General features: G+C 36.5%; 1 protein-coding gene across 1 annotated transcript in view; it reads left to right on the top strand.

The window, feature by feature from the left end:
• LOC136027503 (inositol-pentakisphosphate 2-kinase-like) overlaps positions 1–15,829 on the top strand; it is a 193,743-nt gene that overhangs the window by 164,577 nt on the left and 13,337 nt on the right. Inside the window, exon 8 of the mRNA XM_065704815.1 lies at positions 12,206–12,709. Within this exon, the coding sequence (XP_065560887.1) occupies positions 12,206–12,709 (504 nt within the window). The remainder of the gene's footprint in view (positions 1–12,205; positions 12,710–15,829) is intronic.

Raw genomic sequence — 15,829 nt, 5'->3', positions numbered from 1 at the left:
AGAATATAAAAGTTTGTTACTTAATTTTTAAGTAACAGGTAAGTTAATTCTTAAGTTATGTCTATTTTTTACTAATAAAAACATTCGTTAAAAATTAAAATTTATAGTTGCCTTTTTATGTAACCGAAAAATTGCAGGGCAACTAGGCCTCCTTCCCCACCCCTTACTTCTCAAAATCGTCTGATCAAAACTAAGAGAAAGCCATTTAGCCAAAAAAGGAATTAAGATGCAAATTTCATTTTAATAATTTATGTGGGGAGAGCCAAAATCAAACATGCATTAATTCAAAAACGTTCAGAAATTACATAAAAAACTAGTTTTTTTTAACTGAAAGTAAGGAGTGACATTAAAACTTAAAACGAACAGAAATTACTCCGTATATGAAATGGGTTGTTCCCTCCGCAATCCCTCGCTCTTTACGCTAAAGTTTGACTCTTTTCCACAATTCTGCTTTTTAAAAACAATTGAAAGTTTTAGCGTAAAGAGTGAGGGATTGCGGAGGGAACAACCCATTTCATATACGGAGTAATTTCTGTAAGTTTGAATGTCGCTCCTTACTTTCAGTTAAAAAAACTAGTTTTTTTTATGTAATTGATTAAGAGTCGATTCTAGCGAATAAATTCTTTGCAAATAATGAAATGTAGATTTCACTAATGAAACATGTTTTTTTTTCACTTGTATTAGAAAAATATAAAGGTTTGTCTAGCTCTTGAGGAATACGCTATTAAGCTAATGCTAATATTTAGTTATATATATAAAAAGATATGATCCAAGTTTCAAAATATGCAAGATTTTTTAGTTCTGTTTAGATTTTCCTTCATTAAAAGGGGAGAATTCACGAAGCCTTAAGGTTTCTTTTGTATTTTCTATAATCTGTTATATTGTCTTTATAGTTCAACTTTGTTTTTCTTTTTTACAATTCAGACCTCCCCCACCACAGTAATAATTCCTGAATATCTGCTTTAAAGACGTCAATTGTTCGTGACAAGCTGAAATCTTTTTCTTCTTCTTGATGAGGGACCCCAGAATGATTCCAATAGGGCCTTGTGGGTTTTGCAATTGCTATTGTTAAGTTGATAGAATGCAATAAAAGGTTTTACAGTGATGTCATACCTACTTTCAGTATCCAGTATTTACCTGTTACTGTGCGAAGGTAGTCGCCTCATTTCTATTTCAGTCGTAGCGATGACAAACATTATTTTTGAATCCAATGTTATCTCCTAAAATTTAATTACTTTTAATGACTCCTACTTTTCAATTGCATGTTTAATTAAGTCTATGGAAAATTACGAAGGATATTGGCTTTTCTGTTTTCAGTAGAGCAAGAACTCCACTGTTGCCATGCTTACTGATAGATGTTTCTACCTACCCTCACCGAACAGCGAAAAAGTGCGAGTAGAAGGTTTACTTTTTATCGTAAAATGGCAATGTACAGACTTTTCCTTAGCTTCCCCTGACTCTCACATAAAAGAAAACGAGTACACCACTGATTTGTTTGCAATTGGACATATTTTTATGGCACTTGGTATTAACCAAGTGACATATAGCAATCGCAAATTCTGTCGGTCTGTCTGTCTGTCGGTCCCGGTTTTGCTACTTTAGGCACTTCCAGGTAAGCTAGGACGATGAAATTTGGCAAGCGTATCAGGGACTGGACCAGATTAAATTAGAAATAGTCGTTTTTGCGATTTGACCATCTGGAGGGAGTGGGGGGCCGGTTAATTCGGAAAAATAGAAAAAATAAAGTATTTTTAACTTATGAGCGGGTGATGGGATCTTAATGAAATTTGATGTTTGGAATGATATTGTGTCTCAGAGCTCTTATTTTAAATCCCGACCGGATCTGATGACATTGGGGGGAGTTGGAGGGGGGAAACCTAAAATCTTGGAAAACACTTAGAGTGGAGGGATCGGGATGAAACTTGGTGGGAAAAATAAACACAAGTCCTAGATACATGATTGACATAAACGGAACGGATCTGCTCTCTTTGGGGTAGTTGGGGGGGGGGGGGTTATTTCATAAAAATTAGAAAAAATTAGGCATTTTTAACTTACGAACGAGTGACCGGATCTCAATGAAATTTGATATTTAGAAGGATATCGTGGCTCAGAGCTCTTATTTTAAACCCGATCGGATCTGGTGACATTGGGGGGGAGGGGGAAACCTAAAACTTGGAAAACACTTAGAGTGGAGGGATCGGGATGAAACTTGGTGGGAAAAATAATCACGAGTCCTAGATACATGATTGACATAACCGGAACAGATCCGCTCTCTTTGGGGTAGTTGGGGGAGGGGTTAGTTATGAAAAATTAGAAAAAATGAGGTATTTTTAACTTACGAACGGGTGATCGGATCTCAATGAAATTTATATTTAGAAGGATATCGTGTCTCAAAGCTCTTGTTTTAAATCCTGATCGGATCTGGTGACATTGGGGGAAGTTTGGGCTGGGGGAACCTAAAATCATGGAAAATGCTTAGATTGGAGGGATCGGGATGAAACTTGGTGGGAAAAATAAGCAGAAGTCTTACATACGTGATTTACACAATTGGAACGGATCCGCTCTATGGGGGGGGGGGGTTAATTCCGTAAAATAAGAAAAAATGATTTATTTTTAACTTACGAAGGAGTGATCAGATCTTCATGAAACTTCATATTTGGAAGGACCTCGTAACTCAGATCTCTTATTTTAAATCTCAACCGGATCAAGCGTAATTGGGGGGGGGAGGCATTCGGAGGGATCAGAAATCTTAGAAAATACTTAGAGCAGTGAGATCAGGTTGAAACTGGATGGGAAGAATAGAAACCTGTCTAAGATACGTGAGCTCTCTTTGGTGGAATTGGGGGGGGGGGTAATTTTGAAAATTGAGGCATTTGTAACTTGCGAAAAGGTGACCAGATCTTAATGAAATTTGATATTTAGAAGGATCTTGTGCTTTAAAGTTCTAATTTGAAATTCCGACCAGATCCTGTGACATTGGGGGGAGTTGGAGGGGGAAACCGGAATTCTTGGAAAACGTGAAAATTGGGGCATTTTTATCTTACGAATAGATAATCGGATCTTAATGAAATTTGATTTTTAGAAGGAATTCATGTCTCAGAGCTCTTATTTCAAATCCCGACCAGATCTTTTGACATTGGGGGGAGTTGGAGGGGAAATCTTGGAAAATCACTTGGAGTGGAGGAATCGGGATGAAGCTTGGTGGATAGAATAAACAAATGTCCTTGATACGTGATTGACAGAATCGTACTGGATTCGCTCTCTTTGGGGGAGTTGGGGGGAGGGGTTCAGCGATTTGGCGAGTTTGGTGCTTCTGGACGCGCTAGGACGATGAAAATTGGTAGGTGTGTCAGGGAGCTGCACAATTTGACTTGATAAAGTCGTTTTCCCAGATTCGACCATCTGGGGGGCTAAAGGGAGAGGAAAAATTTGAAAAAATTAGGTATTTATAACTTACGAGTGGGTGATCGGATTTTAATGAATTTTGATATTTAGAAGGACATCGTGACTCAGAGCTCTTATTTTAAATCCTGACTGGTATTAAGCCTCTTAGTTTCCTTTTTAAATCAATCTATTGATTCTTAGAATTTTGTTAGAGCTCATACCATAAGATTTTTTGGCTCTTAGCTCTTCTCGCCTCGTCACAAGTGCCATATGAGCTCTTAGCTCTTGTTTTTTCTTCTTCTTTTTTAAATGTTACCTACAGCTTATTTTATCTCGGGGCTGTAATCATTTTCTTGTTTTAATTTACTACAACAACAAACAAATAACTCACTGCAGCACCAAGCCACCTGAGGCCAACACAGCTACGCACGCTCCTCCTCCGACCTAATCTATTTGAAGCCTCCCTCTTTACACTCTCCCAGGAAGTTCCCATATCCTTTAAATCTTTTTTGTTTTAATTTAAATGGTATTAAATGAAGAATTGATGATCATGAATGAGAAAAATAAAAACCTAAAAAACTACTCAGGGGATACCGGGGTTCAATTTGGAATTTCAACTGACAAACCCAGTAGAATGTTATTTTAGCAAAATCTTCACAAAAAAATATTGCTGCTTTAAAACTTTATATCTTGATATTTTGTATTACTGACTATGGAAAGTAGTTTCAGAATCGGAACGGATTAGACAATTTTAGCCGCAAAGCTTGTGCATATTTTGTGGAAAATTTTTAGACTAAATACCATAGAATATGGAGAATTGATAGGAGCGGAAACGCCGCGTTCGTCCTAAAAAACTGGAAACGCCGTCCAGTATTCCATGCTTTATTGCTAACTTGCCTTTCTTTGAGCTTGAGAGACCCTTCTTTTGGTACTAGATCCATTCCTGGACGTTTAATTCCTTAGCTCTGCTACTTTCGAAGATAGTAAAAATTAATGATCTGCAGTTTTTACCCTTAAATAGATTTTGGGCACACTCCAAATATGTAATTTTCCAGACATATTAGGTCTTTTAAATAGTGTGTTTCCTGGACTGCTGCAAATTTCCCTATTTGACACTTTAAACTAAAGAGGGTTCGTCTTAAGGAGCACAGGAAAGGCAATTGGAGACCATGGAATCAAATGGGGAGGAAGAACGCTCCTGGACTTAGATTATGCTGATGATTTAAGCATATTAGATGAAAGTGTGAGCAAAATGAATGAATTTTTAGAGGTTTTAAGAGTTCAGGGGGCTAAAATAGGGTTGAAAATTAATGTTAAGAAGACTAAGTCACTAAGGCTAGGAATAAGTGAAGATGACATTAGGTAACGAAAAGATTGATCAGGTTGGGAGCTTCAGTTGCCTTGGTAGTATTATTAGTAAAGATGGTGGGAGCAGTGAAGATGTTAAAAGTAGAATAGCTAAAGCTCAGGGTGTTTTTTCACAGTTAAAAAAAGTTTGGAAGAATAGAAAGATAAGTCTACATACCAAGATTAGAATATTGGAAGCTACAGTGATGACAGTGGTCAAATATGGCTCTGAAGCATGGGCACTCTGAAAAGCAGATGAAAATTTACCAGATGTTTTCCAGAGAAATTGCCTACGGATTGTTCTGGGTACCCGACTGACTGACCGTATTTCAAACAGTAGGTTGTACGAAAAGTATGGTTCAATCCCGCTTTCTGGGGCTATAATGAAAGAAAGGTTGAGATGGCTAGGCCACGTTCTACGGATGAAGGATGACAGATTACCGAAGATTGTCCTTTTTGGCCAACCGTCTAGGGCTACACGGAAAGCAGGTCGTCCTTGTCTGGGTTGGGAGGATGTCATAAATAAAGATTTAAAGGAAACGGGATTTTCCTGGGAGGGTGTAAAGAGGGAGGCTTTAAATAGATTAGGTTGGAGGAGGAGCGTGCGTGGCTGTGTTGGCCTCAGGCGGCTTGGTGCTGCAGTGAGTTATTAGTAGTAGTAGTAGCAGTAGTAGTATCTACTCTCGACGACTTGGTGCACTGTGCACATCTCAGTGTGCCACTTATTTCATAAAGTGGGTCACACCCCCATCAAGCTGTACATCTTTGTGTAGCGCAAGGCATTGTTTGCACTATACTTGGTACACTTCTGTCACACTTTGCACGTGCCACTTGGTGTTCACGATTTTGGAAAGTGTAGAGCTCCTTGGGTCTTGGTTAAATGGGTTTTCCAGATTATAATCAATCTGTACTTACGTGCAATTCTCTATCTTACGTAAAAGTTTGATTAATACAAACAGCATTATTTGCAATATCTTTACTGTAAGAATCACCCTTGAAAAAAAGTGTGTCTGTCACAGTTTTCAGCCACATACTGTGTTTTAATTCCCGTCGACCTTGCTGTGTTTGAGAAGTCTAAGAAACCTAAAATGTCTCCTTTTTTTACTTAAAAGTTCATATGTTACGTTTAAGCTTGATTAAAATACGAATACTGTGCGTAATGTCTCGACTGCAAGATCAGTCGTTGAAATGAAGAAAGTATTATGCGCGGTTTTTACAGTTTGCCCCCCTCACCCCCCAAAAAAATAACTGTTTAAGTTTCTGTTGGTCCGGAAAATCCAAGAAACCCTATGTGTCTCTATTGTGATTTACGGAGAAAATTTACATGTTGCGTAAATATTTATTTGAAATAGCAGTATTATCTGAAACATCTTAGCTATAACATCAGTCGTCAAAAAATAGAAAATGACAATGTACGATTTTGGAAATCCCGTAGGCCCTCCTATATGTTGCAATGCAATGTTGGAAATCCCATAGGCCCTCCTGTATGTTGCAATGCAATGTTTGGAATCCCGTAGGCCCTCCTGTATGTTGCAATGCAATGTTTGAAATCCCATAGGCCCTCCTGTATGTTGCAATGCAATGTTGGAAATCCCATAGGCCCTACTGTATGTTGCAATGCAATGTTTGAAATCCCATAGGCCCTCCTGTATGTTGCAATGCAATGTTTGAAATCCCATAGGCCCTCCTGTATGTTGCAATGCAATGTTTGAAATCCCATAGGTCCTCCTGTATGTTGCAATGCAATGTTGGAAATGCCGTAGGCCCTCCTGTATGTTGCAATGCAATGTTGGAAATCCCATAGGCCCTCCTGTATGTTGCAATGCAATGTTGGAAATCCCATAGGCCCTCCTGTATGTTGCAATGCAGTGTTGGAAATTCCATAGCCCTCCTGTATGTTGCAATGCAATGTTGGTAATCCCATAGGTCCTCCTGTATGTTGCAATGCAATGTTGGAAATCCCATAGGCCCTTTTGTGTTGCTCGAGGAAGACTTGGAACGCCTGCACATCTCCTTTTAGATTTACCTGAAAGCTCATATGATAGAGAGAGAGATATAGAGATGGAGATGGAGAAAGATCAAAAATTTATGTCACGTAAGAGTTTGATTGAAAAAAAAAAAAAAAACAGGTAGGTCTCTAACATAATGACAACAGATCAGTCGTCGAAACGGAAAAAAGTCTTACACAGTGTTGACCTGGGCACCATGTTTATACTCCCACCAGCCCTGCCATATTGCTTGGCTAAGTTCAAGAGACCCTACAAAGGTCTTTTTATTTTGCCCTGATTCACAGCTATGTGAGCACTGACGCTACTAATGGTACTTTAAATAGTCAAACGTTACTTAATGATTTACAGTCTCTTTGTTTTCACTACAGGTATTGAGATACGCCTCAGCCCCTTCAATTCTTTTGCACCTTTTTTTAAGCCTAATTTAAATAAAACTTTAAAATGCTTCAAATTTCTTTGGCGAAAGAGGGATAAGAAAAAGCGTAAGTGCAACTTATTCCTGGCGTTCTATGAATTCTCTATTGACTAAAACCTTACATTCAATAAGTATTTGTTATACTGCCTTTTCAGAAATTGACCTTTTGGTCAATTAGCGAATGATATTACAGGATCGTGATGGATTAAAACAATGTGATCTATCCAGCCAGAATGAAGCCATTAAGATCAGGGTGATAAAATACTCCTAATCCGATTTAGATAATTGTATTAGAAAAATATTACATGAATATACTGTTTTTTATTCAATGGCTAATAAACAGCATTGTTTTCTGAAGAACCCCCTCCATTCAATATCCAGGGTCACGGCCCTATCCAAAATTTTTGTTTAGAGGGATGGGGGTTAAAGACACAACTTTGCAAAGCGCATCAAAAATTTGTTTATGTTCATTTTTGTTAATTTTTTTTACGAGCCGGATATTTTTTAGGAAGGGTTCAGACCCTGCAAAACCCCCTGGATACAGTCTTGTGCAGGATACAGGCCTTACAAAAAGAGAAAAATTTTAGATTGTTCTCTTTTTTTTCTTGTTACCGTGTAATGATAGTATTGCTTCCCAATCCAAATTCTTTTGTAACAACAGAGAAGGAAACTACATTATCGTTTCAGTTCTATTTAGCTTAGGAGGGTTGGCGCAGAAACTAATCACTGTAACTCGAGAATTGTATTTACCCCAAATAACCGAATGAACCGTATTTCAGTTACTTTATATCTAAGAAAATCTCCAGGGAAAGATGAACAAATTGTTCCATTACCGCTTAAAAAGGGCATTGACCAGTGTATTGACCTTGGTCAATATTATTGCCCAAAGACACGGACTAATGAAACATGCTGTTTCATCTCTTTTTCAACTCTTTCATAAAAAAACTAGTGAAAAGTATGAGATTTATTAAATATGCATTCTATTTTGGATGAGACATGCCAAATACCGACGTACCGATAGTATTTCTTTGAATTCGCGTGTTTAATTTTTTTTTCATATTCCGACTTTTAAATTTCTATTCTATCTGAATCATCTATTACTCTACTCAGCAAATCATCTATTACTCTACTCAGCAAATGTGTCATAATAATATCATAATAATTATATTTGTAATCCTAATAATAATAATTTGTTGTTACCCACTATTTTAACCACTCCTTCAACAAGTGTCAAATGCTATGGGACTTTATAACTTGCGACATTAGTCACTTGGTAGAAGATGTATCAGTGGAAAATTGACAATTTTATTGCAGCGGTCAGCAAATCTAAGTGACATCTCATCCAATATTTGATCAATCTCAAAAAACACCGTAACTATTGGGAAATGTAACTATTACTGGTCCGAATAAGAATACTTAGAAAATATTTTTAGAACCTAAGAAACAACGATCGGATTTTTTTGTTTTTATCAGATGTGGGGAAAAGTTTTCGAAAGGGTGTAAAAAACAACACGTGTACGAAAACGAGTTATACAGCCGACCAAACGTTTTCTTGTCAAATTGGCCTTTAACTCTAGACAGAACAGACACATTTAACTCTAGACACATTCTTTATTAGTGACCGTGTTTTGCCTGAATCGAGATCCCGAATGTAACCTCAAGGTACCCAAGAGAAGCAGAGGCAAAGATTGTGGCAGGGCCAACCTGAATTGTTGAATTGAGAAGGTGATGACACCCAAAAACGAGAAATTCAGTTTTACCAGAGGCTACTGACAGCCTGATTTCAAACAGCCCGGAATAGAGGCTATTCACAGCAGCATGTAGCGATTACAAATCATCAGACAGAAGGAGAATGTCATCCGCGTACGACAGGCGGCTCGCGTCAACGGATGGATCAATAAGAAAATGCGGAATCTGGTCGGTTGCACAGTGGATGGCATTCTTAAATATTGCAGGACCAAATACTGAGCCCTGTTTTTCCCCGCGACGCACAAAAATCCAACTTCTATAAAGATTTTCGACGCGGACGCGTATAGAAGAAATTTGATATCATTGCCATACAGAGGCACAAATGGATGGATTTAGTCCTCTCCTCGAAAGTGCTAGAATAGCTTGGGATTATAGGACTGAATCGAATGCCTTAGAAATATCTATTGTACAGGCACATAAAGATTTCTTCACTCTCTCATGCCTCTCCAAAATAGACACGAAAACTGCATGTGCATTCCCAATACCAAGACCCACGCAGAAACCAAACTTATGATCTCCGTGATCACAACTACTCGAGATTTTTAAAAGAAGAATTTTTTGAAATAGTTTTGCAATAACGGAACAAACTGTAATCGGACGATAAGAATCACAATATTGAGGGTCTTTGTTCTTTCTCGGGCTATACGCCAAAGTGCCATTGCATAGTGCAGTCGGTACAAGTTGCTGCACAATATACGCTGAGAATTTGGTGTTTGTGCTCAGTTCCCAGGGAATCTTATGATTTCAACAATTTTATCTGTATCATTCCGTAACTTTCATTTATTATTTTGTGCGCCTCTCCCCCTCCCCTCAAAAACTACCTGTATCCTATTTATTTTTTAGCTGAGAATTTGTCATCATGTTTTTTTGTAAAGACTATTTGAAGGTAGTCTAATCTTTTTTGTGTGGGGGGTATCTCTTTTTGCCCCTTTTTTAATTTTCAACCCCAACAGAGGGGTATAATACCTTATTTTTCTCAAAACTGAATCACTGTCTTGTTGATGCTTACGTTCAGCTTTAAGAAAAGGGTATAATACCTTTTTTTTTGTTTTCGAAACCGAATCACGTTTACGTTCTGATTAGTTGAAAAGAAACTTTTAAAAAGAACATACAGTAAAACGCGATCCAGTATCTCTGCAGTAGATCTTTGTTTCATTCCGATTTCAACACTTCTGTGACGCAACGAAACATCCGGATAACCAGCATTTAAAAATAATAATCTATATTCTATACCAGACTACCATGGTAACACTAAAGCAGCTTTAAAACAATCTTCCAAAGCAACAGAATTATGCATAGACAACAAGGGTTACATAGTAACGATGAAAAACTGATTAAGCTTTGAGTCGTTTGAAACATTGATTGCATCAATTAAATTTTAATAACACATTTCCTAATCATGGGTGCACAAATCCCAATCTCCACGAGGTTGGTAAAACTTTTCTAGAGATGAAAGAGATTGACGATTTGCCTTGTATTGTCTGTGTAGCTTTTTGTGGTTGGGAGGGTGGTCGTACAATACGTATATTTTTCACTGATTTGTGAGCCTAAGGCTGTATCTGGGGGGTAGGGGGTTTGAATCCCCCGAAATGTTTATCCGGCTCGTAAAAACGTAATAAAATGCATAAAAATACATTTTGATACGTCTTTTGAAGCTTTTTTGTGATCTCCCCCCTCCCCCGAAAAAAAACGAACAAATATCTTGGGTCTTATGAGCCTTTCCTTTCAAACTCTAATCCAGAGGGATAAATTTTCCTGAGAGGAGAAGGGTGAGGCAGTTTGCTTTTTGTTGTTCTATTTTGTCTGTATAGTGAGGTTTTAGTGAGGTATTCGCCTGAGCCTTAATTAGCTTTTCACTCCATGCAGTCACAAGAATATTCTGTGAAAACGAAGATAAAGCAAAATGTGACACGACGCGTTTCTGCTAACTGTCCAATAAATTATTTTTAAGTCGATCTGACGAAATTCATTCTAAAATGTAAATAAAATATATTCACTATATTGATATATTCTAGTGTATTTCTCTACATATTTCTAAAATCCACATACAGGACATTTTCTATATTCAAACGCAATTATATTCTAATATATTTCTCTGTGCATTTCTCCATGTAATTCTCTGTGTGTATTTTTAAGATACACATACAGAACAATCTTTACGTTCAACCATATTTACATTTTAATGTCTTTCTCTATTTATTTCTATATATAAAATTATTTTTGTTTTCTTTAAATGTGCATACAGAACATTCCCTCTATATTTAAGCACGTTTCGGAGACATCCTTGATTAGTTTTTTCGTAGCTTCAGTGTTGTTTTTCTAAGTAAACACTTCTGGTGATGTTTATGATTTCTAATTTCTATTTATGATTTAGGTATAGTATTTCTTGTCTTTAACTTAAATAATTCATGCCTCTATCTATTTCTTAGAGCCAGATTTGAGTATAAAATTTCAATAATAGAATAAAAACAAAATCAATGAAAGAAAGTGCTCCCTTGGTTGATGCCATACCAATTGTTGCATTTAATTCTATTTATATTGAAACCCTTCATTTAAAAGTCCGTGTTGACAGTGCGCAAGAGTTTACGTATTGATTCGGACTAAAATATCTGAACCCTCCAATTAAATAGAGATATATTCCAATTTTGAGCCCCTCCACCTCCCTTACTGATAGACCTAGCATGAAACTCCAGCAAATGAAAAGAATTTTCTGCACCTGGTGATTTACCTAATTCTAGTACTGAGACATATCTTAAGTCATCTGTGATAAATAGGCTCCGAGACGAACCAATAGAAAGGGTGCATCTTCAGCCATGGAGAGAGTTCCTGCCCAATCGAATCCTTTAACGTGTATTTTATTTATGATTTTATGTTTGATGTCACCTACCGTATTATTTCCAATCTCATATGGCGCCTCCTTTTTCTTTTTTAGTTTGGTTTTTACTTCGAAAGGTTAGTTCTTCTATTACACTTTTGTGAACTGAAGACGATTTGGCAAAGACTCTTATCGAAATATCTGCTTACTTTAATTTTTATCTTCTACTGGCTTAAAATTATCCTTGTTGTCGTTTTTTCCTTTTTTTTTCGTTTTTTGTTGAATCATTCACCCCTTATTTCACTCGATATTTTACTGAAAACGCTCCAGGAAGCGTTTGATGCTTAATTTAGCTTCTTTTATGGATTGATTTGTTTATTTATTGTAGTACCGTTTCAATTACTTTATAACCTGCCTGTGCTACTGTACGCTGTTCTGGCTAATAAAGAAATTATGCAATTATATCAATTTGTTTTTTCTTTATAGGTCTTTCTCGAATTTTGCACATTTGCTCATTCAGGCGTTACTCTCTCCTTTGCCCAAGAAGTCTCAACCAACATCTCGCGCAGAACACTATTGCGACCGTCCAATGAATGGTTTTGCTTCATCGCTACAATTTCCAGACATCTGTAACGGCTCTCTAGAACAAACACGAACTAGCTCAATTTTTGATCCATGTGACACTCGTATGGATATTTTACCTGAGGGATCTCTATTAGACAGTCTTTTGAAAACACAAAAACTGGGCGAAGTTCCAGCATGTTCTTTGTACAAAGCCTATGATAAGCTAGCAGAAGATACGGAAAAAGACGTGGATCTTTTGGATCGGCTAAGATGGTCTTCTGGTGCCTATGAAGATATTGACTGGCTCTTAAATGATGAAAATGAGGATGATTTTGAAGCTGCGTTGAAGATTATACAAAAATATAGAATCTTGGCCACCACAAGAGACTGCAGTATCATGATTATTTTTGATCGAGTACATTCAAGGTTGTTTTCCTTTTTTTAATGTTTCGTTAGATAAAAAAAAGATAGTCAAGGCTTTTATAAGTTTAGCTTAGAGCCGGGATCCCCAACGTGGGGCGGAGGACCACTTATGGGACATGGCAATATTTTGGTGGGTCATGAGCAGAACATGTACCCTTTAGTTGACTATACTCGAAGGCTTTAGTTTTGAAAAAAAATAGTTGTCACTTGAAAGACCTCACATTCATTTGCATTTAAAGAGCAAAAAAGACAGATGATTTTCTGATGAATTTGCATTGCAATGATGTTATAAAACCTGTTGTATATAGACAAAATTCTCTTTAGTATAAAATATGCTTAGAGTGGGACTCGAAAAAACTACAAGGCTCAAAGCCTTTTAAGGTTCCTTCAGGTGAATACGCGTAAAATTTTGAGCAACAAAAATTAAATATCATTATGGGGAGGGGAGGGGGGCTATCAGGATTATAGGAATGCTTAGGTGGGGCATGGTCTAAAATCAGCTTGAAACCAATAGTGTAGAATATATAGTTTTGTTTTCTCGTGTATATTTTAGATTACGCAAAGTATATTTTAGAGAGAGAGAGATAGAGAGAGAGAGAGAGAGAGAGAGAGAGAGAGAGAGAGAGAGAGAGAGAGAGAGAGAGAGAGAGAGAGAGAGAGAGAGAGAGAGAGAGAGAGAATCGGTGGGGAAATGTCTCCCTCATAACTTTACAATGCTATTAGTTACAAAACGGTTTACAAAATGATTGCCAAAATTTGATGAAATTGTTTCAAAATGTTTAGGATTTTCTTCACTCTCCTTACTTTCTAAAGGAACTTCTTTTATCTTTCCCTCTGATCGTTAAAACAAACTGATGTATGTGTCTCCCATCTTTTGAAAAGAAAGAAAAAGAACTTGACTAGCTCTTCCATTAGGTCACATCGATATCTTGTATCGAATCTCATTTCCCCTGTTATCTATTATATGTAAATGATTGAAATACTATTTAGTTGTTCAGTGGGATTTTCATCGTTAGGTATTTAGTTTTTTAAAAATTTTCCCCTTGAAACTCTAATTTTTCCCCCAATCGGGTCTTTAATCAAACGAATGGCTACAGATCTTATTAAGTTTTAGTTTACTATTATATTCATGTCAAGCCAGTTTTGTTCTCTTTTGAAAATACGATAATAAATGTGCACGAGAAATTGAAAATATAATAAAAAAGAAAACAATTGATGTCAAGAACGATGCCTCTTAGGAAACACATCTCCTAGAAAAAGAAAAATAAGCAAGGTCTGAAAACAAAGACGTTTGTATGGGGGTAATTAAGATGGCAAAACGAGAAGAAATATGTCAGTTGTGTTGCAAAAAGAAAATAAAGAAATTGTTGATGAAAGAAGATTCACCACACTTCCACATTCAAAGTGAGTGTGGAAAAAGCCGAAGGATATTTTCGTTTTCTTTTGAATGTGTACAAAAGGGTGTCATTTGCTTTTTTCCATTGTTCATATTTGTGAATGGAATGGAATATGTTATTCAGTATAATAGCTTTGAGCTAACATGAGAATGTCAATATTTCTGTCCCCGGGAAACACTTTTAATATTAGCTACAAACTCGAGAAAAATAATTCGGGAATAGAAAATGGAGAGAAAAGGGAAAGCATTCGGGATTAATTAAACCAGCACGAGAGGAAGAAACATATTTGAAATTTTTTTTTTACTTCTCAAAATTTTTGAGATTCATGAATTCATAAAGTCAACCTTCTGTTTTTCTGTTTCTTGGGACCAGGCCTTGATTTACCAATAGGCCAACCAAGCCCGGGCCTGGGGGCGCATATTGTCAGGGGGTGCAATAAATTATCACTCAGCGATTTCTTTTTAAATAAAAATTTGTCTGATGTTATTTATCGTCAAAGTGTCAGGTGGACTCTGTCACTGCGCTGCTTTCTCACAGAAAAGGGATTTTAAAACAACAAAAGAATCCCGTAGCAACTTATAAACTGTCGGATGTCTCCCAGAACGGCAGCTGAGAGTTCGGCATCACCTCTTTTTCATTACTTTTGGCTCATCTGTTGCGTTCTGTTCAGTGTTTCCACTCCACCCGAGTTTCCCCGAAAATCTTGCAAAAACGGAGCGGCAAAAACGCTTGGGCTTAGAAACGTCAAAGCTTAAAATCCGCCCCTACTTGAGACACTGTTGAAATATTAGAAACCGACTTGACAGAAATAAGTCGGAAATGAAAATGAGAATAATGGAAATTTCCCCCATTTATGTGTATATCCTGTTCTTTTTCTCTCTTATAAAGTTTATATACAAGGCGTAGCTTACATTTATTGTCATCTGTCATTTATTGTAAATTAGAAGATTTCCCTGACATGAACGTGACTCGTCTCTTAAAATTGACAGCCTTTTAGTAGAGTTATCTTTGGCTTGATTGGCACTTCCCCAGGGCCCATGTGGGCCCTTGCTCATGTGTGTATGATAAGTAACTTTTAATAAATAAATACTACTATCCAGGGGTCTAGACTAAGCTGCATAATCTTTTGTTTGAAACCGACTATAGCCTTTACGTTCGGTTGAACTATATGTACTAATCTGTAAAGGTCGACCTGTGAAGGTCAAATAAACACCTATCTCTCAATATATATCTAAAACAAAACAAGACAAAAGCAAACTGAAAAAAACGCAAAAAAAAAAATCAACAATCTGCCAATCCTCGGGTTTCAATCAATCAATCAGTTTATTAATACTGAAAAAAAAATCAATACTGAAAAAAATATACTGAAAAAGTCAAAAAAAATACTGAAAAGTCAATACTGAAAAAAAAAATACTGAAAAAAAAATAACAAAATGAGAGCGGAGTTGTTTCAGTGTTGTCATTTTTGAATACTGAAAAAAAAATCAATACTGAAAAAAATATGCTGAAAAAGTAAAAAAAAAAATACTGAAAAGTCAATACTGAAAAAAAATACTGAAAAAAAAAATAACAAAATGAGAGCGGAGTTGTTTCAGTGTTGTCATTTTTGAATACTGAAAAAAAAATCAATACTGAAAAAAATATACTGAAAAAGTAAAAAAAAATACTGAAAAGTCAATACTGAAAAAAAAATACTGAAAAAAAAATAACAAAATGAGAGCGGAGT

This window comes from Artemia franciscana, chromosome 5 (assembly GCF_032884065.1).
Source record: "Artemia franciscana chromosome 5, ASM3288406v1, whole genome shotgun sequence".
Lineage (NCBI taxonomy): Eukaryota > Metazoa > Arthropoda > Branchiopoda > Anostraca > Artemiidae > Artemia > Artemia franciscana.
Note: the sequence above shows the minus strand (reverse complement) of the source record. Positions and strands in the feature narration are given on the sequence as shown.